This window comes from Notamacropus eugenii, chromosome 6 (assembly GCF_028372415.1).
Source record: "Notamacropus eugenii isolate mMacEug1 chromosome 6, mMacEug1.pri_v2, whole genome shotgun sequence".
NCBI classification, from domain to species: Eukaryota; Metazoa; Chordata; class Mammalia; order Diprotodontia; family Macropodidae; genus Notamacropus; species Notamacropus eugenii.
In genome coordinates, this window is record NC_092877.1 from 32,931,032 (window position 1) to 32,954,699 (window position 23,668).

Sequence of the window (23,668 nt, forward strand, 5' to 3'; positions counted from 1 at the left end):
CATTCAAATGTGTAGACTCTTTGAAAACTGCCCAGGAGACTTAGTCCCTGCCATAGATTTATATACCCAGATTTAAGCAAAACATTTCACAAAGTCCCTCATGTTATTCCTATGGACTAGACAATAGTACAGTTAGATGAATTTGGACTTATCTGAATAGCCAAATCCAAAGAATAATTAATTACTAATGGTTCCATACAGATTTACAAGCAGGTCTCTAGGAGCATATCCCAGAGATCTTGACTTGGTTCTATTGTGTTTAACATTTTTTAGACAATGACTTATATAAAGGCACAAATAACATTTTTCTCATAGGCAGATGATACAAAGCTAGGAAGGACAGTTAAAGCAATGGACTTTAGTCAGGACTGGAAAAGGTCATGGGATCACACATTTACAGCTGGAAAGAATCCCAAAGGTCTTTTAGTTTGGCCTCATTTAAAAGAGGAGGAAGTTAAGGCTGAGAGGTTAAGTGACTTGCCCAGGGTCACATAGCTAGTCAGTACCTGAGGCAGGATTTGAACTCAGGTATTCCTGACTCAAAAATGGCTAAAACTTCACAAGCATGAGATGGGAGAAGTATAATGATCTGATGATTCTGGTGAACAACAAACTCAGTGTTGTCTGATGATTTGAATTTGGACTTGGATGAATGACCAGAATCATAGAGTGGTCATTAATGTTTTTTATAGACTTAGAAGCAGGGCTCTAGGAATGTACCCCAGAGATGTTGGCTTGGTTCTGTGTTGTTTAACATTTTCTTACATAATCATTTGGATAATGGCACAGATAGCATACTTCTCACACCTGCAGGTGCTACAAAGCTAGAACAGATAGCTAATACATTGGATTATAGTCAAGATTCAAAAAGCTCATAGGAACGATAGGTCAAAGGTGATATGGAAAATAATGGACCAAAAAATAAGGTGGAAAAAAGTTAATGCAACTTTAGGGCAGTTCATTTAGAAAGGCATAATGTTCAGGACTAGGGTAGGGTAGTCAGCATTCCATCCTAGTTAAATTTCATCTAGGGTACTATCTAAAGCAGGGGTGGGGAATCTGCAGCCTGGAGGCCACATGTGACCCTGCAAGTCTTCAAGTGTGGCCCTTTGACTGAATACAAACTTCACAGAACAAATCTCCTTAATAAAAGGATTTGTTTTGTAAAACTTGAACTCAGTCAAAAGGCCTCACCCAAGGACCTAGAAGGCCACATGCAGCCTCAAGGTTGCAGCTTCCCCTGGGCTAAGACATTTTAGGAAAGACATGGATAGTCACAAGAGCTACTAAAAGAGGCTAACTAGGAAAGTAAAGGGTCTCAAGACTGCTGTGTGATGGTCAGTTGAAGGAAATAAGAATATTTAGTTTGACAAAGAGAAGACTTGGGGGAAAGATGGTAGCAGTCTTTGAGTATTTGAAAGGCTGTCAAGGATAAGAGATTCATCTAGCTCCGTAGGGACCCAGAAGGAAGAACCGGGAGCCATGGGAGGAAATTGCAAAGAGGCATATTAAGGTTTTATATTAGGAAAGACTTCCTAGCCTTAGAGCTATGTGATTGAGAAAAGGGATTTTTTTAGATACAGGTTGGTTTAGAATGCTGATCTCTGAGGTCCCTAGAGTTTTGAGATTCCATTATCCTCCCCCACCCCCGCAATTCCCCACTGTTAATGCATCCGTTCCTCTGTCCTGAATTCTAACTTCTGCTTTCTCTTTCCTATACCTCCTGCTCCCTCCTTCAACTCACATCTATGGGTTTATTCATTTGTAAAATCCAAGAGCTTCCACAAAATTTTAGGAAGCTGGATCTGGGCAACCATATGAAAATAACATTTTCTAGCTAGAAGTTTAATGAAAATGAGAAATTTTACAAGCACCTACAAGAAACACTTAGAAATATGAAGCATATATAATCAAACTGTGCAGGATTATTTTGAATTCACAAGAATTCACAGGAAGGAATGGAAAGGAAATATATATACATATATGTATATATATATCTACATACACACACACACATATATACAGAGAGAGAAAAAGAGTAGAGTGTATAGATAGATATAGAAATACTCTAAAAAACAAAGAAGCTCAAGCTATAACTCGAATTCACATGTCCTGAAAAACTTGGATCTAATCAATGAAAAAACAATCTTCAACAAAAGAGATTTCCAAAAACACACACACACACACACACACACACACACACACACACACACACACATACACACACACACACACACACACACACACCAGAAGTGAGCAGTATATTTGATTTGCAAACATCCCAAACAAGAATACAACCAAAAAAAAAATCCAATAATAAAAGAAAAACTAAGTGTTGAAATTCTGATATTAAGAAACTATTTTTTAAATGAGAGAAAAATCAACCTACGGTTGATTAGAAGAGAAATGGAACTTAAGAAAACAAAGGAAAAGAAGACTGAGGCATTCAGCAGACACACCCTAGACTATATTGGTGGCAAAGTGTTGCGGAGTAGAACATGGCATAATTGGAGAGAGGGCCAGAGGATAATAGGTGAAGAATCTCTACTAAGTCCATGGGTAAACAGGGAAAGTATGGTGATTCCTAGTGTGTCTTGGCAAAAGGGGGTATCACAAGATAAAGGTAGAGAAGGGTTATTGTTGAAAAGCATTTTCCTGAGGGAATAGCTATGTTTTTACAGTGAGAAATGCATACCTTGTAGTTGGCTTAGACTTTTTAAGCAAAACAGGGGAAAATAATGACTTAAAAGGGGAGTAGTTTTTAAAAAGCAATACTAAAAAAATAAATAAATAAATGGAGGATACGACAAGCCAAACAACCATAACATTAACTATAAATGGATTAAACCATCTAGTGAAAGGAAAGAGCATGATAGAAAGGGCAAGAAAATAAAACCCAACAATTTATTGTACATAAGGAACACATAAAAATAAAGACATACAGAATAAAAAGTAAGGACTGAAACAAAATTTACTATGCATTAGGTGAATCCCAAAAGGCAGACATTGCAATTATGTTACCAAACAAATCCAGGATAAAACTTCACAATATCAAAAGAGAAAAACAAAGACATCATGGTATATTTAAAGGTACCATAGACAATGAGCAAATATCGGTATGATATACATATGCACCAAAAGGCACAGTTTCTGAATTAATAAGGAAAAAACTAATTGAATTGTAAAAAGATATAGAAGCAATGAGTAGGAACCTTTAATATTTCTCTTTTGGGGCTGGACAATTCTAACAGAAAAATAACCAAAGGGAACATACAAAACTGAAAAACTGTCAGAATTTAGTGCTGAAAGGTTTAAGACATCTTCCGAATCAAACACTAAAGAATATACATATCTTTCAGCTCATGATATCTTTACAAAAATAATCATGTGCTAGGCAAGAAGAAATTATAAATATAAAAAGTAGAGATACTAAACATCCATTACAGATCATAATGCAATTAAAATCATAAGAAACTTATACACAAGCCAAAGATACTGATGTAAATGAACTAGAAAAAAAAACGCCCAGAATGAGTGGGTCAAAAAATAAAACAGTTAATGCCTAGGAAAGAATGAAAATCATGAGACAACATACCAAAATTTCTAGGATGAAGAAGTTTTAGCAGTTTTTAAAAGGAAAAATTTACATTCCTGAAAACTTACATGAACAAAATAGATAAGGAGAGAATTAGCAGAAAATGGAATTTTATGTGAGAAAATTCAATAATGAGCATAAAAGGAGAAATTTGAACAATTAGAGAAATAGACCAATTAAAAACAAAAGATGGCACAACTGGTAAAACTAAAAGCTGTTTTTTAAAATTCTAACAAAAATCAATAAAACTTTAGTTAACAATTAAAAGGAGGAAAACTAAATTAATAAAAAAAAATTGAACAAGGAGACATCAAAACAGATAAAATCAAGAAGATTGATCAGAATCTCCCAGACATAGTTACATGTCAGTAAAACTAAGAACTTGAAAGAGGACAAAGTATAAAAATATAAACTATCTAAATTAGCAGAACATGAAATAGGTGATGGGATCTTAGATTTAAAACTAGAAGAGACCTAGAGGCTACTGGGTTGAGCTGCCTCATTTTATAGAGAGGAAATTGAGGCTCAGAGGGGTTAAGTGAGTTGCCCAGAGTCACACAGCTAGTATGTATCTGATGCAGAATTAATAAGGTTTTTCTGACTCCAAATCCAGTGCTTTATCCACTGCACCACCTAGCTGTCCCTGATAGAAATCTTCATTTAAATTCAGAAAAGGAAATTTAACTATCTATAAAAGGAACTAATGTAGGGAAAGGGAGGTTTGAGAGAAAGAAATCTGGTTCATAAGAATTTTACAGATAAATTCTGTCATTTTTAAAAAACTTAATTAATACATATACTATATAAATTATACTCAAAAATTAAGAAAAAAAGCATTCTACCAAACTCCTTTATGAGATACAGTTCCAACACCTATATAGGCTATACACATGCAATTATGTATACATTAGTCATTTCCATATTAGTCATTTTGTATAAGACTCTAAAAAAACAAAAAAATTAAAGAAAGTGAAAAATAGCAAGCTTCATTCTGTATTCAAACAATACCAATTCTTTCTCTGGAGTCGGATCGTGTGCTTCATCATTTGTCCTTTGAGACTGTCTCGTATTGCTGAGAACAGCTAAGTCATTCACAGTTAGGGCACGTGGATTGCAGGTCTGAACTCCCAGCAGCAGACACAGAAGCAAGTTTATAGGATGATCATTAAATCACCTCCCCATGCATTCAAATCCATATCATCCTTAGCCTGCAGTATTTCCATCGACTTCTAATGGGTCCTTCGGCTTCTAGTATTCCTTTTCTAATTTATCCCCTACACTGCTACTCCCTAAAGCACCTACTCAGAAATCTTCAGTAGCTCCCTATTGCCCCAGAATTAAAGTCGGACATTTAAAACCCTCTACAATAATCAGACTTCCATCTACTTTTCCAATCTTATTTCATTCTTACTCTTCATCGAGCACTCTCAATTTCTGTCAGCTAGCTGCTCTCTCAACATAACATTTCATTTTCCATCTCTATGATTTTGCCCAGGCAAGCCTCCATTTCTGGGATGCACTCCCTCCTAAATTTCACAGTCTTCCAGGAAGAGCTACTCTGCTACTATCTCACAGTTATCAGTGGTTTCTCCATCTTGACATTATTTTATACTGGAAACTTTTCCTCATTCTCCCAGCCCAGTAACCCCTGCCTCCATTACCCTGTACTTATTTTGTATATAGATTATATTTATTTATCTGTGTTCATTTGGTATCCTCCCAAGTGAAATGTAAATTCCTGGAATTTGGGCTTTTCATTTTTTCAATGCTCTGGGCCTAGCACACCATGGGCCCTTAAATAAATGCATGCTGAATTGTTTATAATTGTTTATAATAAGCGTCTTGTCTCGACTCTTATGAACTGTGACTTCCCTCTGCAAGAAACCATTTAAATGGGCACAATAACCACATTTTAATGAATTTTTCCAAAAGGCAATGAAATTGTCATCACACTCATATAAAGGACAATAGCCCGTCTTGGCCAAACACTCCAAAACATGGCTGCTCAGTATCATAGAAGCAAGACGTGGATTTTTTTTTTAAACAAAAATACGAGCTAGTCCATGAATTACACCTCCTGGTACCAGTAATGTGAAAAGGCCAGGTAGCAGGGAGTCCAAATTACTAAAAATTGATGTCATATCTATTGAAAACCTGACAGTTAGAATCTATAAACTGAATGACAATTGCCATCCATCCAATTCAGGGGACCGAGCTGTCTGTTTCCCCATCTGTTCTAACACCAATTTCAGCAATTTTGAACTTTGCTCTCGGTTGCTGAACGTCCTGGATTTATTAAAGTGTCAGAGTCCAATTGTTCAGACACCCTTCTCTGGCAGGGCTATTACAAGGTGTGAAATTTTGATGCCCATCAACCAGTCAGGTGCAGGAGGACGAACAGCCCAGTCCGACCCTACTGTTCTCATCAAGGGAGAACTCCTAATTTAACATAATGAGACTCACAGAGGAAAGGAACAGAGGACTAAGGGGAGAGGGAAAGACTGGGGGAGGGGAGGGAGAAGGAAAGAACATTCTTCCTGCCACTTGGGAATGGTGCTAGGAAAAAAGGACCAAGCAGGACAAGGTGAAATGCCCTGCTGCCCTATAAAACTTCAGGATTTACCCATAAATAATAATCATCACAGGCTCACAAAGCACATTGTATACATTATCTACTTTAATCTTCATAACCCATTGAAGCAATAATGATAATAGTTAGCATTTCAATAATGCTTTAAGGTTTGCAAGCCATTTTATGTGTTTTATCTCATTTGATCGTCACAACAACACCATAAGATAGGCACTATTCTTATCCTCATTTTACAGAGGAAGGCATTGAGGCTGTGAGAGGTTCAACTACAGTTAAGTCAGTGTCTGAAGCAGGATTTGAACTCAGGTTTCCTGACTCTAGATCCAGCACTCAGTCTCCAGTGCTACCTAGCTGCTTAGGTATTTGCTATTATTATCCTCTGCATTTTACAGATAAGGAAACAGACTCAGAGCCATCAAAGGACAGGAGAAAGTGCATCAGCTTTGGAATCAAAGCATTAGGTAAGTCTCTCATCTTCTTCCGGACTGTTTCCTTAGCTGTAAAAAGGAAAGGTTAAAGTACATGGCCACTGAGGTCTCCGTTGGCTCTAAGTCTACGAGTCTGTGATGTTAAGTGATTTATCCAAGGTCACACAGCTGTTGTTGTTCAGTCCAGGCTCTACTCTCCATCACCTCTTTCGAGGTTTTCTTGGCAAAGATAGTGGAGGAGTTTGCCATTTCCTTCTCAGCTCATTTTAAAGATCAGGAAACTAAGGCAGACAGGGTTAAGTGACTTGCCCAGGGTCACAAAGCTAGTAAGTGTCTGAGGTCAGATTTGAACTCAGGGAGATGAGTCTTTCAGGCCCTGAACTCTGTCCATTTTGCCCCCTAGCTGGCCTAGCAAGCATCCAGTGTGGGACCTAAAACCAGGTCTTCCCATCTTCAAGTCTATGACTGCTCACTACACCACTGAATCTCATAAAGACACATCTTCAAACTCTCCAATGAAATTTCACAAATAACAGTGATGCACTGAATGGGAAATCAGGAAGCCCCTATCACCAGATGGTTCATTATTTCACATACATAGGTGCCCTGCAGATAAAGTGGTAGACAGCCTATACATCTTGAGAGGGCTAAACGGAATCTGGGGACATTGTACCCTTGGATTCTGATCCAGTAGAAGTGAAAATATCTGGGCAACCTTATCCTCCAAGCAGACTGCAGACATCATTGTCCCTAAGATACCCAACTTCCCTTTCACCAAGGACATCACTCACATGTCCTTTGTGTCAGAACTGTATCTTTCAGGAGCATGGAACAGAGGAGGCGATATCCACATTTACAAATTGATGAGGAAGCAAGGGGATAAGGGGAATGAGACAGTGATGAAATATGCTGAAAGCCAACACCATAGGGGAAAAGTGTCTGCCTCCACTGGTGTTTTCCTCACAAAAAGTGCCCAGAGGTATTGGGAGGTGATAATTATGACCTCCAGCTGACTCAGAATGAGATTTCCAGATAAAATGAAACACCTGACTACTGATTTCTGAATGTATTTCTACTACAATGCAGACCTCTCCTGTCTTACTCATCAAACCTAGAAAAGGACTCTCATAATGGTAGCCAAATACAGTAAATGAGAGAAGCCCAGATTAACTCACAAACCAATGACTGAACACATCTTAACCAGTAAGCCAAAGTAGACAGGACTCCTGAAAGGTCACAATCGTGGTGCTTCCTAATTTTAAGAAAGACTAGCATATACAGCAAAACCAACAGATTAAGGAGTGATTATTCACACTAAAAAGAGGGGGATTTTTCATTCAATAATTGGTTTCTTTGCAGGACTCCTTTAACATCATCTTCTTGGATACAGTCAAGTATTTGTTTACAAAAAATAATTATCTGATAAAGAAGATGGGGATTGGTTCCATAGTTAAAACAAACAAACCATTGAAGACCAATTCAAAGAGAAAATAAAATCTCAGATTATACCAAACCAAATACAGTGGACATCTCTATTTCATATCAGGAATGAATGGGACATTTGATACCTTCCTGCCCCTTTCCCTTACAATAATTCAATCTGGGACCTAGACTTTTAGTAGAGTTAGTGCCTTTTTTTCAACCCATAGAATGTTTCTACAGATTAAAAAATAAAGAGCTCTATTGCAAAAGCTAGTCCTCCAAATTTGTCTCATTACTTTATCATCTCATCATGTAAGATTAAAGATTTGGGGCTTCAATGGACCTTAGAAGTCACTGAATTTATAGATGAAGAAGCTGAGGTCTAGAGAGGTAAGGCATCTTGCCCAAGATCACATGGGTAGTAAGTGGCAAGATTTGTATTGAAATTCAGGTCCTCTTATTCCAAATCCATTGCTTTCCTATACTGGTCATGTCTGAAATCCAGTATCCCATAGCTGCTAAGGGTTTTAATCTGTCAAGCCCAAAACAAAGAGAAACTACATTATTTTACTTTTAAAGCACAAGTAGGAAGAGTCACCCATTCATAAGAGCAGGTGTTAGCCACTTGAATCACAGAAAACTAGAAGCAACTTCAGAGATAATCTAATCAAAGCTGATCATTTTACAGACAAAGAAACTGAGGCCCCAAGAGGTGAAAAGACTTGCCCAAAATCACACAGGTGATTGGAAGAGCCAAGATTCTGATTCCAATCCTAAATACAGTGTAATCTATACTATACCACGCTGTTTCTCCATTTGGTTCCACCCCAACACTTCACAGGTCAGCGATTCAATCTATCCAGATAGTCTGTTCATTGTTGCACATGATGCCCTCTATGTGTTTCAGCATTAGAACTTCAAGAATTTCTGCAGTCCCCACACATTCACCTCCCTGATATCTAGCTCTCTCCTGGTTAACCTCAGTACTTAGACTTCACAAGTTAATATGGCTTCCAAAATTCATCCTCTGAGGTCTCCTGATTAATCTTTTCAAACTTAGATAGGTTCTGATAGGCTCTGAAGAGCATGGGCTGGGATGGCCCCCAAGAGTTTTTACAGCTGTGTACAGTTATTCCCCTAGTCTAGGGGAAAAAATGACCTTGATGTTCTCCTGATGTTGGTAATCAATGAAGTAAGCATAGCTAATAAACTAAGCTTTAGAGGCGTATGAATGAAGAACACAAAGCAGATTAGGATGAAGGTTTAGGACATCCATTGTGATTAGTGGGATGACTCACAGACCTTACTGTCCCTTTGCCCATAGATTAGTGTTCATCCATGTACAGGCTGTGAGGCAATGTGAATGGTTGTGTATGCCTCAAGTTGAGTGTCCCCAATAATTTGAGGTTGTTTGGATGTGACTATTACTTTTATAAGTAGATTATGTTTTGGATCCCTGGAAGGGCTAGTTTTGCTCCCAGGGTAGGAAGAGGGTAAGAAGGGCGTATGGGTGTTTCCTTGTGCCAACCTGAGGTGAAAAAAATGAACCCACTATAATTTTTCTTTGGATTTTCCAATTGTCACTTTGGGGCTCTTCCAAAATCTTTTCTAGAGAAATTGGGCAAGAGAACTGGGCTGTGCTGCTTCCTCTCAACACCACCATCTTTGCCAGTCACCTAGACAACATCCGTTGAAACTGAGAACAAAGTCATCACTTACTATCCTTATTAGTAGGTGGCTGTTCACTGATGAATTCCTTAGAAGTCAAAGCATATTTGCTGGCCTGTAAAGTTTCTGTTTGGTCTGGAGTGAACAAGCTGACTTGATCCTAGAGGACAGAAGCCTGATTATGGCAAGGAGAATGAGATTCCAGGCACAACTGATAATGCCTAATAATAACAATCATGGATATTTCTATGGAGCCTCATGTTCACAAACCCACATGTAAATACATATATATACATGTATGTATACATATATACACACATATGTATATATACATATACATATATCTCTATAGATGTATCTATATCTATAGATATATATTATCCCAACAGATCTTCACAACAGCTCCAAAAGGTAGGTAGTGTACTATCACATTCTTGTCATTGTTTCTGATAAAGATGATCCTTCATTTTCAAAGAAGACCAATGACATCACAGGGCAATGTCTTGACTTGTGCATGAACTGGATTTAAGTGAGGTACAGTTGCACAAAGTGGCCAGCCTTACTTTCTCTTCCAGAGTCATCAGAGTCCAGTGGTAGGACAGAAGTCAAGACACCTGACTATGGCTTGGGATGCAATGGATGACCTTGGAGTCTTTGATGTCTGGCCAAGCTCTGAACACTCCACAGCACCTGCGTCCCGTGACCAAGTTATATAAGGTAGGGTGCCATAGTGCACAGAGCGCCGGGCCTGGAGGCAGGAAGACTCATCTTCATGAGTTCAAATCTAGCCTTAGACACTTACTAGCTGTGTGACCATGGGCAAGTCACTTAACCCTCTTTGACTCAGTTTCCCCATCTGTAAAATGAACTGGAGAAGGAAATGGCAAACCATTCCAGTACCTCTGCAGGAAAACTCCAAAATGGGGTCACAAAGAGTTGGACACAACCAAAATAACTGAACAGCAATAAAAGCACTTTATCCTGGGGAAGAGAAGGGTGATGGGGAAAACAAGAGCTATCTTCCATTATTTGACAGCCTTTAAGAAGGACTAGATATATTCTGTGCGGGCCCAGAGTACGTACGAATTGGGAGCCATGGATACAGCACAAAAATAAATATACACATGACAACAAAAACAACTTAGTTGTGCTATATAAGAACTATCCAAAAGTGGAATGCGGCGGCCCCAGCAAAAGCAGGTACCCTCTCACTGGTGCCTACAAGAGAAAATCAGAAAATGAACTGAAGGTCTTAGAGTAGATCCTAGAAATATGCGGACTAAGCTTGGGAAAAGGGTTGTTCTACATCAAGGATGCCCAGCTGTCTTTCCTCAGATTGTGAAAAATGGTTTCCCAGAAGCCAGGCCTGGGAGGAATTGAAGACAAAGAGAAAAAAAGCTCTGCAGGACATTTAGCCATCACCTCCAGGCAATAGGGGCCCTTTCCCCCACTGTGAGCTCCATAATTAGATATTAGCAGATTCAGGGAATGATAAGATAGCCTGGATTTTCTCCCTACAGAAATGATTAGCCAGACAACTCTTGGTCCCAGACATCTTTGGTGGCTTTTGAAATTGGAGGCCATGCTACTGTCTGACTCCAGTCTTGTACCTTTTCATTCCATTTTCTTGTAGGGATATCCTCGTTGGAAAAAGAAACAGCTTTTCCCACAGAGAACTGTGGCCCGCAAGTCCAAGCTTGGCCTCAGAAGGGGAGTGAGAGTTTGAGGCTGAATTGGGAGTCATCTTTTCTACCTCCAAGACAAAGGACATCTTCCCCTACAGACCAACACCCTACTCAGTTCTAACAGTAGAAGAGTTAAAATCTAGTCATTGTGTGCGTATGCACTTATATATTCGTTTTATAGTTATGTTATAAATAAATAGCATTTTTTGTTGTTCATTGTTTCAGTCATGTCCAACTCTTTATGACCACATCTGGGGTTTTCATGGCAAAAAATACTGGAGTGGTTTGCCATTTCCTTTTCTAGCTCATTTTACAGAGGAGGAAACTGAGTCAAATGAGGTTAAGTGACTTACCCAAGGTCATACATCAAGTAAATGTCTGAGGCCAGATTTGGACTCAGGAAGATGAATCTTCCTGACTCCAGACCAGGCACTCTATCCACTGTGCCACCTAGCTTCCCATAAGTAACTTTATACATATATATACTTTGATGTGTATTTGATCTCTTCCATTGGAAATTAAGCTCCTCCTGAGTAGTGATTGTTTCATTCTTTGTCCATTTATCTCCAGGGCCCAGCACAGTGCTTGGCACATAGTATATGCTGAATAAGTAATTGTTAACCTCAGGACTGATTGAAGTCGGGTGCTTATTGGGGGTTTCTTCAGATTTTCCATCCCTGGGTCACAGACAAAGGTTTGAACAGATGTAAAATGTCACTGACTGTTTGGTGTGTCCAATGTTGCTGCTTAAAGTTATCCAGAGCACTGAATAACTGAGACTCCCCTAGGATCATCACTTTGGAAAAAACCTTAGAATTCAACCTCCTTATCTTCCAGACAAGGAAACTGGAGCCCAGAGTAGTGACCTGACCTAGGTAGTTAAGTGGCAGAGCCAAGGTTTAAACCCAAGTCCTCTGACTCCAAATCAGGTGGTTTAGTTAGTGAGGGTACCATACTGTCTTTGAGAGCCTTGCCCTAAATCAGGGGTCCTTAACCATGGGTCTGTGAACTTTTAAAAATAACTCCAAACAAACCATAGTCCATAGAAGGTCAAGCTTGGAAGACTCCCTTAGAGATCATGTAGCCCAACACATCCATTTTATAGAACATCGAGCAGATAACATAACTTTCCCAAGGTTACCTAAGCAGTAAGCATGAGAGGGACAATATGAACACATGCCCTCTGATCTCAGATCAGGTGGTCTTTCCATGGGACCACATATATTTATAGAAAATACAAAGTAATTTCAGGGGGAAGGGCTTTCATAAGGAAGGTTGTCATGGGGAAATGGAAATCAATAAAAGTCATGCATAAAAGGGGCATCTGAGTTAAGCCTAGAAGGGAGGTAGAGATTCCCAAAAGGATAAAATGAGTAAGGGGAGTACTATAGATCTGTGCGAAGATATGGATGGGAAAAAAAAATGTGCAGGCATGAGGGAGGGGGTGTTGTTGCATGATCAAACTGAAAAGAGATGATTGAGCTCCATTATGAAATTCTTAAGGAAACTGAGGCAACAGTAAGTTAATTTATTTCCCCAATGTTATATAACCATCAATGAGTTTACATGTATTTGTTTAATTCAAGAATTAATGCTCAAGAAACCTTAGGAGATACCTACTATCTCTAGGATAAACTAGAAATGACTCCACTTACTATTTAAGCCCTTTACTTTCTCTAGATCTAGTCAAACTGGCTTGTTATTCCCCAATACATGATATTTAATTTCCCACTTCCTTGCTTTTGCACAAGCTTTTTCTCTGTGCCTTAAATGTTCCACCAAACTCTACCTTAAAGATTCAGCTCAAATACTAAATCAGCCTGATCTTGACACTACCTCCCCATCTCCTCGGTATTAATTCTCTTTCCTATTGACCTGAAATTGCTTTGTGTTGAGTGTATATTTATATTGTGTACTTTGTGTTGTGTTTATAAGAGGCAGCTGTGGTACAGTGGCTAAAGAAATGCCCAAGAACACCTGGGTTCAAGTCTTACCTCTGACAGAGGCTGGCTGTGTGACCCTGGATGAGTCAGTTACTCTATCTAAGCCACTCTTTGAAATTATATATTTCAGAGAATGTACAGATGTGTACTGGTTTCAGTAGTTTCCTCACCTTGGGGTTCTTTATACCAGTGAAATGAGTTTCAGTACCTATCTGTATGTATATCATATAAAATATATAATATGTGTGTGTTGTCTTAATATATATGAATAAGTACATGTAAAGTTTAATTATATGTATATATATAATATTTATGAATTTATGTATAGCAGAATATAAACTCCTTGAGGTTAGGAGTTATTTCATTTTTGTCTATGTATTCCCAATGCCTACTTAATAAATGCTTGATTAATTCAACATTTATTAAGTACCTACCAACATATGACTAGGGGTAACTAGGTGGTACAGTGAATAGAGTTTGGGGTCTCCAGTCAGAAAGATTCATCTTCCTGATTTCAAATCTGAAATCAGATATTTACTAGCTGTGTGATCTGGGGCAAGTCACTTAACCTTATTTGCCTCAGTTTCCTCATCTGTAAGATGAGCTGGAGAAGGCAATGGCAAATCACTCCAGTATCTTTGCCAAGAAATCCCCAAATAGGGTCACAAAGAGAAATGACTGAACAACATTCAATAAATTCCAATGGCTTCCTGTCATCTCCAGGGTCAAGTATAAAAAATCCTCTGGCTTTCAAAACCCTTCATAACTGGAAGAACAAAAGGTCCAGAACAGCAAAGGAACTAATGAAAAGAAATGCTAGGGAAGGTGGCCTAGCTGTACCAGATCTCAAATTGTATTATAAAGCAGGAATTATCAAAGCCACTTGGTAGAGGCTAAGAAACAGAAGGGTAGACAAGTGGAATAGGCTAGGTACTCAAGACACAGTAGTCAATGAATATAGCAATCTATTGTTTGATAAACCTAAGGACCTCAGCTTCTGGGATAAGAACTCAATGTTTGACAAAAATTGCTGGGAAAACTGGATAAAAGTGCAGCAGAAACTAGGCATAGACCAATGCTTAACACCGTACACAAGAATAAAGTCCAAATGGGTACATGATCTAGGTATAAAGATTGATACTATAAACAAATTAGTGGAGCAAGGATTAGTGTATTTATCAGATTTATGGAGAAGGGAAGGATTTTTCACTAAAGAAGAAACAGAAAGCATTATGAAGTGCAAAATGGTTAATTGTGATTACATTACACTGAAAAGTTTTTGCACAACCAAATCCAATGCAACCAAGATTAGGAGGGAAGCAGAAAACTGGAAAAGAATTTTTGCAACTAGTGTCTGTGATAAATAGGTCTCATTTCTAAAATATATAGAGAACTGAATCAAATGTACAAAAATGCAAGTCATTCCCCAACTGATAAATGGTCAAAGGATATGAACAAGCAGTTTTCAGTGGAAGACATTAAAGATATCTATAATCATATGAATAAATGCTCTAAATCACCATGGATTAGAGAGATGCGAATTAAAACAACTGTGAGACACCACATCACACCTATCAGATTGACTAACATGACAAAACAGTTAGATGAGAAATATTGGAGAAAATGTGGGAGAGTTGGAACACCAATTCATTGTTAGTGGAGCTGTGAGCTGATCCAACCATTCTGGAGAGCAATTTGGAACTATGCCCAAAGGGCTACAAAAATGTGCATACCCTTTGACCCAGCAATACTGCTTCTAGGACTGTATACCCAAGAAATCATAAAAATGGGAAAGGGTCCCACATGTACAAAAATATTTATAGTAGCCCTCTTTGTGGTGGCCAAAAACTGGAAATCAAGGGTATGCCCATCAATTGGGGAATGGCTGAATAAATTATGGTATATGAATGTAATGGAATACTATTGTGGTATAAGAAATGGTGAACAGAAAGATTTCAGAGAGGCCTGGAAAGACTTATATGATCTGATGCTGAGTGAAAGGAGCAGAACCAGGAGAACTTTGTGCACAGCAATGACCACAGTGTGCGAGAGTTTTTTCTGGTAGACTTGGAACTTCGTTGCAATGCAAGGACTTAAAAAAATTCCTAATGGTCTTTTAAGGCAAAATGCCTTCCATACCCAGAGAAAGAACTTTGGAATTCAATCCCAGAATGTAGCAGATCATTTTCTTTTGTATTATGTTTTGGTTTGTTATATGATTTCTCCCATTCATTTTAATTCTTCTACACAACATGACTATAGTGAAAATGTATTTAATAGGAATGTACGTATAGAACCTATATAAAATTGTATGCCATCTTGGGGAGGGAGGGGGGAGGGAGGGAGAGGAAGGGGAAAAATAATCTAAGTTATATGGTAGTGATTGTAGAACAGTGAAAACAAATAAAATTAATATTAAAAAATAAAAATAAAAAAATTGTTAGGCACAAAAAAAAAAAAACCCTTCAAAACCTGACTCCTTCCTATGTTTCCAGTTGTCTTATGCACTTGATGATCCAGTGACTCCAGCCTTTTTGTTACTCTCACACAGCACATTCTTGACCTCCAGCATTTTCAGGGGCTGTCCCTTGTCCCTCGAATATTCTCTCTCCTTTCTCCCTCCTTTCTTCCCTGATTTTCTTCAAGCCCCAGCTAAAATCTCACCTTCTATAGGAAACCTTTCCTGACCTCCCTTAATTCTAGTGACTTCCCTTTTTAAATTATTTCTCACATAATACTCTATATATCCTGTTAGTATGTGGCTATTTGAATGTCATCGCCCCCATGAGACTGTGAGCTCCTTGAGAGCAGGAACTGTCTTTTACCTTTCTTTGCCTCCCTAGAGCTTTGCTCAATGTCTGGTACTTTGTAAGTGCTTAATAAATGCTTATTGAATGACTGCCTTCTTCTGAGTAGCCCCACTAGCTAGAAATCAAATCCCACCTTTGGAACTTAGAGATTATAAAACTTTCCACAGGACCCTAGCTCCCTCATCTTCAGCTTTGTTATCAGAAAGGTCAAAGTGTCCCACTGCATCCAAGGTTATCTCCATCTCATCTGTATCTTGCCACTGGACCCAGATGGCTCTGGAGGAGAAAGTGAAGCTGGTGACTTTGCACAGTCCTCCCTCACTTAAATCCAACTCACTTGCATGTTGTGACACTACCTCCCTGATGTCACAAGGTCCTCTTCCAGAAAGGATAAACAAGAGCGAGGCCATACTCACTGCCTCCTTGGGAAAGATGTGGTCAAGAGGCCAAAAAATAGTGTAACCTCGATTGGAGTTCTCCACTGAGTGTAGGCTCTGGTTTGGGTCTTTTTAGAGCCGCTAATGGGAGTAGCATTTTAAGATTGTGGGGTAGAGGATAAAGGATCATGTTGGACCTTGCAGTCAGGACTTGGATTTGGTATTTGGGTGAGTCGGAGTAGGTCACTCATTCCTCCTCATCTGCTTCACCTGCAAAGTGGGATTAATAACCCCAGGAGTCCCTGGCTCAGAAGGCCACGAGGCTGAAAAGTGACAGCATTTTCTAAAGTGCTTTGGGAATTTCCCAGGGGAGCCCTTTCATCATTGGCATCCCCGTAATAATTATGGCCCTGGCTCTCGAGGACCTCAGAAAGTGCATGCCGGAACTGAGAGAGAGATGCTTATGGACCAAGGCCCGGTAGCCTGGCCCAGCCCCAGCCTCCCTTGGTCGGGGCACGGGGGAAGGCCAGCAGACGCCGGACAGAGGTAGCTCCGGGCGCATCCTGTCCAGCGGCCAGAGCTGGGCGGCGGCACAGAACACCACCCCGCGGGCCTCGCCAGCCTCCCTGGCCATTGCGGGAAGATCTAGATCCGCATTCCTCCTTAGGAGAGGGAGCCAAGGCTGGCAGCTCTAGAAGCGGGGCTGGCCAGTGCGCAGAGCGCGGGGGGCAGCCCGGGAACCCGGGCAGGGGCCTGGCCAGGCCCGGGGCAGAGGGAGCGCACATCCGGGCAGTTGGACCGGCCCGCGGGGGGCGGGGCAGGCCTGGAGCCGCTGGGCTCCCGCATTTTTCCAGAGTGACGTTTCCACAGGAAATACAAACGCTCACGCACACAGACACAGACGCACACACACACTGGGACGCTCACACACACACATACACACACACCCCAAACCCCCAGACCCTCCAGCCCCGCGGCTCGCAGCCAGCTGTGGGCTCCCGGGTCTCACAGCCCCGAGATGCGCTGCCCCCACCCTGGGGCGCACGCAGAGCCAGCCTGGCTCTCCCAGGGTCCCCCCAGGCCTGCCCAGCCCAGCCCTGCCCTGCCCTGCCCCGGCCGCCCCTCCCAGGGCGCTGTCCGACTAAGCTGGCTCCCAGCTGGGGGGAGGGGGAGCCCCCGAGAGCCGAGCCCGGCGCCCTACTCACCCTCCTTGGCTTTCTTTCTCCGGGCCAGGGTTCCTCCAAGTTTCCCCAAGAAGGAGTCATCTTTCTTCCGGGACGGGGGAGACTTGGGGGTGGGAGATTTGGGGGCCGAGGGAGACTTCTGGGGGGAGGTTGCCATGGCGGGAGCGGAGAGCGGAGCTCCGGGTGGGCCGGGCCGGGTCGGACTGGGGCGCACCGAAGGAGAAGGCGGCAGGGCAGGCGGCGGCCGCGGAGACTGAAGCTGCCCCTTTCCAAACGGAAGCGGAATTATTCCAAGCATTTGAGGCAGCTCTCGCTCTCCTTTCCCTTCCCTCCTTCCCTCCCTCCCTCGCTCCCTCCCTCTCGCCCGCCTTCCCGGGAAGAAGTTTGTCTGGCCCCTGGTTCTGGCACTCAGTGTCCCTGACTGGGCCGGGCCAGGCCAGGCCACTGAGCTCACCTAAAGCAGGTAGGAACCCCAGCCAGCCTCAGCCCCTGGAACCTCATCTGTTAACTACCAAAACCCAGAACTTTTCAATAGTGGACCTGCACTTATCAAGCATGAAGATATTTATTCCTTAACCTTTCCCGTCTGCCACCGTCAGCATTAGAGTTAGGAGGGCCTGGATTCAAGTTCTGCCTCCCATATCTGTTGCACCCATTCTCAAAGAGGTCTTTACTGGCTCTCCTGTCTTCCTTTCCTGCTCAAATAAGATTCTAGCCCAGGAGAGCCTGTTTGAGCACCTGAACCTTCTTCTGACCAGCTGCAAGAACCACAGCAGACATCACAGACTGGATCCTGCCAATAACTGAAAGCCAACATTCAATAGCGAGTGTGATATGATCAAATTCCCTTGGGTCTAGCCATTCTTTCAGAAATCGCATAACCCTGTACTCATCTCTGCGCTGATGGCTTTGGAATAGATAGCCCCTAAAGACCCTTCTGGTTCAGACATTTAAGAAAAAAATTAAATTTCAAGAGTTCCAGCTGTGAGTTCAACCTTGAATATGTTCAGTGAACTCTGGGAAACTTGTGATAAGCTAGAAGCTATGGTTGCCACAGGCTCCAGATCTGACAGCATCTGATTTCTGAATTTCCCATGGGGTCGAGTTAAGAAAGGAATTAGGTTTCAACAACTCTGATCTTTTTCTCTTTCCTTCTTTCTCTTGAAAAGCCTACTCATCCTCAGAGCTTCCCTTTAGCACAGTTTCAGGATCTATAGTGCCAGTCCTTACTTCTCTCTCAAGATCCATTTCTGGGAGCCAGGAGCTTAGAGGTGACCTGCATTCTATGCTGTTGCAGTCCTAGCTGTGACATGTTAGCTTTATTACCTTGGGCAAGTCCCTTCTTTTGGCTTCATTTTCCTATACTATAAAATCAGAGGGTTATATTACTGCACATCTTTCAGATCTGAAATTTCTTAAGAGCCCATCCTGCTGTTTAGAATCCTACAATCAACACCAGAGTATCTCCACAGGAGAGTCATGTTCTTGCCTCAAACTCAGGCCTAAAGTCAAATTAATCATCTTCCTCCCAGAACTGGTTTCTCATCTTTCCCTTTTTCTGTCAATGACAGCATTGTACTCCCATTCACTCCTCAGGGCTACCTCAGATGACCTATCATCCAGAACCCTAGCCATGTGGACACTAATCTCCTCAGTCACCATCCTATCCCAGTCCTCCTTCGATGGTTTTGGTTTTTGTTCAAGCTCTGATCGATGATTTCATCATTGTGGAAATTCCTGGTGTGAAAACTCCCTCTACCAATCTTCATCTCATTTGTCATTTATTGTCTTAAGAGATCTGACTGGGGCATTCAGCCTTAAGTGACTTGTCCACAGTTACTCTCCTAGTACCAGTAGAGGTATAACACTAATTAAGGTCTTAGGACACCAGCTCCTCCACAATACACTTCCCTACCTTTCATAGCTTCCTCTTAATATTTCCCTAACTTCCTAAGCTTGAAACTTATATGCAAGGCAAGCTACAGGTAGACAGGTGATCCAATTTTTACCCTGTGTGGTAAGTAGTGCATTTTGCAGATGAGGAAACTGAGACCCTGAGAAGTCAACTACTTGTTCAAGGTCACTGTGAATTGGTGATTCAGCTGTCTAAGAAAAAAACCCAGGTCTTTTGATGACCATCAAACTATTTATCATCAAATAAGATTTCCATTAATTAAGCACTTGCTATGTGTTAGACACTGTGCTAACCACTGGGGTTACAAAAAAAGGCAAGTAACTTTAGGTGTATCTGAAGCAGCTTATCAAGCTGAAGAAAAAATGTACCTCCCTCTTACTTGGTCAGTTTCATGTTCCCTACTCCCTCCCTTCCTACTCTACTGATTTTAACAATTTGAATATGTTAAAAAAAGCAAGAAAGAGGCTTATATTTTTTTTAAAAAAACTGAACTATGGTCATGTCCACCTTGTTGTTTAAGAAGTATAAGAGGCTCCAGCAGGTGATGGCCAGCTAAGAGTGTTGAGGGGCTAAGTGAATAGGAGACAACATTCAGGGGAGTCACCATTTTCTTCAGGTCCCAGACAGTTGCTGGAATCCCTGGGACTCTGAGCTTCAAGAGCTTCCTCACCTAGCACAGTTAGGGGTGAGTGCATGGGTTTGTCGATGCTCACCCCTGGAACTTTCTCCTGATCCCAACCATCTCTAGAAAAAGATATTTGACATTTTTGGAGTAGGGTGCTAGCACTTTTAACAAAACTATGAGTTTAGACAAAAGAGTCACTAGAACAGAGAGTAGTAGAAGATATGATTCCATCATGGACCAGTTTGATTGGGACTAATGTGAATCCAGAAGCAGTCAAAATGATTCAGACTATAAAAGATCTAGTGACGATCAAAGGGAAGATGGATATGATGATCCCAGGGATTATGACAATCCAGAGAGGGAACATGGAGAGAAAGAACGGTGACAGATCAGAAAATGGTTACCATTCTGATATTGACTATGGAGAACATGACTATAGGAATGATATTAACGATGAGTGGGAGAGTAAACAATTATGTTGCCCCCACTTTCAGTTACTGTTACAAAGAATGATATTAGAAAGAGAATGGAATCCTTTGAAGGCTCTCAGCCTGTAGATATATGGCTGATGAAGAGGAAAATAGGTGTAAGCCATGGCCTCTCCTTCTTAGAGTATCATCAATTGCAAGATGCTACCAGCTGGATAGAAACCAATCAGAAAAAGTTGGTAATTCAATGAAATCACATTGCAATGCATTATCTTAATCTTGGACCTAAATTTGAGGATGGCTTTGTAACAAGTGCTGCCCTAACAACTTTAGGAAAAGACTCAAATGCTTCAGATGTGGAGTTGATAAATTTAACTCAGAACTTCCATCTAAAACCACAGAGTCTATCCAGTCTATGGATTACTACTGTGATACTATTTTTCTTTTACTATTGCTCCTTGTACTTGAAATGCGTCATTAGTCAGAAACTCTCATCTTATAAGAGAAAAACAGATGCAGCAGAACAGAGGATTTGCATTTGTACAGATGTCTTCAACAACGGATGCTTCTCAGCTACTAGAAGTGCTACAAAGTCTTCATCCTCCACTGAATATCGATGCCAAAACAATTGGAACAGATTTTGCCAAAAGTGCTCAAAAAGATTGGGTTCTACCAGATGGTAACAGGGTCAGCACTTTTTCTGTGGTTAGCATAGCCATTGCTGTAGCTAGGTGGTCATCCCCTCAGTCTCAAAGTGGAGAATGTGACAATATAAACTACAGGCATACCTCCTTCTATTGTGCTTTGCTTTATTGCATTTCACAGATTTTGAGTTTTTACATATTGAAGGTTTCTGGCAACCCTGTCACTTTTTCAACATTTTTCCAACAGTTCTGATAATTCTCACAATATTTAATAGTTTTTCATTATTATATCTGTTATGATGATCTGTAATATATATGTATTATATACACATTATGCATACATACACATAATTGTTTTGGGGTGCCACCAACTGTACCCATTAAGACCACAAAATTAATAGAAAAATGTTGTGTGTGTTCTGACTGCTCCACTGACAAGCCATTCCCCTGTCTTTTTCCATCTCCTGGGCCTCTCCATTATCTGATGAGTCCAACAATATTGAAGAATATTACATAAACTTAGTTGATAAAGCAGCAGCAGAGTTTGAGAGGATTGACTCCAATTTTGAAAGAAGTTCTACTGTGGGTAAAATGCTATCAAACAGCATCTCATGCTACAGAGAAATCTTTTATGAAAGGAAGGGTCAATCAATATGGCAAACTTCGTTGTTGTCTTACTTTAAGAAATTGTCATATCCACTCCAACCTTTAGCACTTACATCCTGACCAGTCAGCAGCCTCAACATCGAGGCAAGACCCTCCACCAGTAAAAAGATTATGACTCACTGAAGGCTCAGCTGATGGTTAGCATTTTCTTAAGCAATAAAGCATTTTCATTAAAGTATGTACATTTTTTAGACATAATATTATTGTATGCTTAATAGATTACAGCATAGTATAAACATAACTTTTATATGCACTAGGAAACCAAAAAAACTGTGTAACTTTCTTTATTACAATATGTGCTTTACTGCAGTGGTCTAGAACCTAACTTGCAGTATCTCTGAGGTATGCCTAAACAATTACCTGCAGCCAGGCCAAGATGGCTATGCACAGAAAATCCAGTATTCATTGGATTATCAGCAGTTTTACCAGCAACAAGGGGGAGCGAAGAATGATACATCTACTGTACCAAGGGCAGCAGTTACCACTATTTCAGCAGATATATTATCCCAAAATCCTCAACTGTACGATCAAATCAACAACCCACCTGGTTCTCCATACTATTATAATTCCTCAACCGAGCAGTATCTTTATTGGGATGGAAAGAAAGAGACCTGTGTGGGGGCAACAGAATCCACCAATGAACTGATCTGCCTTCCACCAAGGAAGGAAAAGAAAGGAAAGAGAAGCCAAAGAGTGCAACGGAATGCCAAAGACATGGAACACAGAACTAAGAGTGCAAAAAAGTAAAAACTTTGAAAATAGCTTCTAGCCTGTCAGCTCCTTGAGGAAAGAAAAGAGGATAGAGCCAGCAGCAGCAGATGCAGACTTTACTGTCTTTGAGAAGGAGGGAGCTTTGACTCAATGGCAGCTACTTATCCCAGAGCTGGTAAAAGGAGAAGAATGGGAAAATCCACTCAAACATGGTCTAGTTGCTGCTTGTAATGGTGATAATGATAATGAGGAAGAATTGATGGAAAGAATTTAAAGTGAAGAAGAAAAACTGTCTACTCTGTAGAAAGTGATTTCCCGGCAAAGATGCTTAGTTAGGGAGCAACAAGTATCCAACTTATATAAGCAAAACATGGATATGTATAGATGATCTGGATCAGGTCTTCTTAAATTTTTTCCTCTTGCGACCCCTTTTTGTTTGAGAAATTTTCACAGGATCATGGGTATATAAAATCAATATACAAATTTACTGATAATAAATCATAAAGAAATTTATTTTAAAGCAATTCTTTGGTATACATATAATTTTACCATTTATTAAAGATGAAAGCAAATTTGCATATTAATGAGATGATTGCTTATTTTTCACAAAGAATTAAATCTTGGAGGAATATTTGTTATTGCAGGACACAGAGCATCTTCAATGTTTTTCAAAGTTGATTGCTATTTTGATTTTATAATCATCAGTGCTGAGAATACCGCTTCACATAAATACATAATACAAAGTGGCAGAAGTAGGTTTAGGACAATTTCCGAAACTGTTGGAAATTCTGTCCTAATCCTAAGTCAAAATTCATTTAATGTTTTTTGTTTGTTTGTTTTTAGGAAACTCAGGCTTTAAACTTGTGTCTCTTGATAGCTCAGCAAATTCCTCTTGAACTTTTGAACTTGAACTTGGCCGATGACTGAATTTTTAATTTCAATTGAGTATGGTTTATGAACCCATCTTAGTTTTTAGA

At 40.4% G+C, this 23,668-nt stretch overlaps 1 protein-coding gene and 2 pseudogenes across 1 annotated transcript in view; 2 read left to right on the plus strand and 1 right to left on the minus strand.

The window, feature by feature from the left end:
* Positions 1-18,062, minus strand: part of PARVA (parvin alpha) — a 161,397-nt gene extending 143,335 nt beyond the window's left edge. The window contains exon 1 of the mRNA XM_072619408.1: positions 17,724-18,062. Within this exon, the coding sequence (XP_072475509.1) occupies positions 17,724-18,000 (277 nt within the window). The 5' untranslated portion in view covers positions 18,001-18,062. The remainder of the gene's footprint in view (positions 1-17,723) is intronic.
* On the plus strand, positions 18,041-22,308 carry LOC140510652 (RNA-binding protein 5-like; annotated as a pseudogene).
* On the plus strand, positions 21,968-23,079 carry LOC140512027 (RNA-binding protein 5 pseudogene; annotated as a pseudogene).
* Positions 23,080-23,668: the final 589 nt, after the last annotated feature.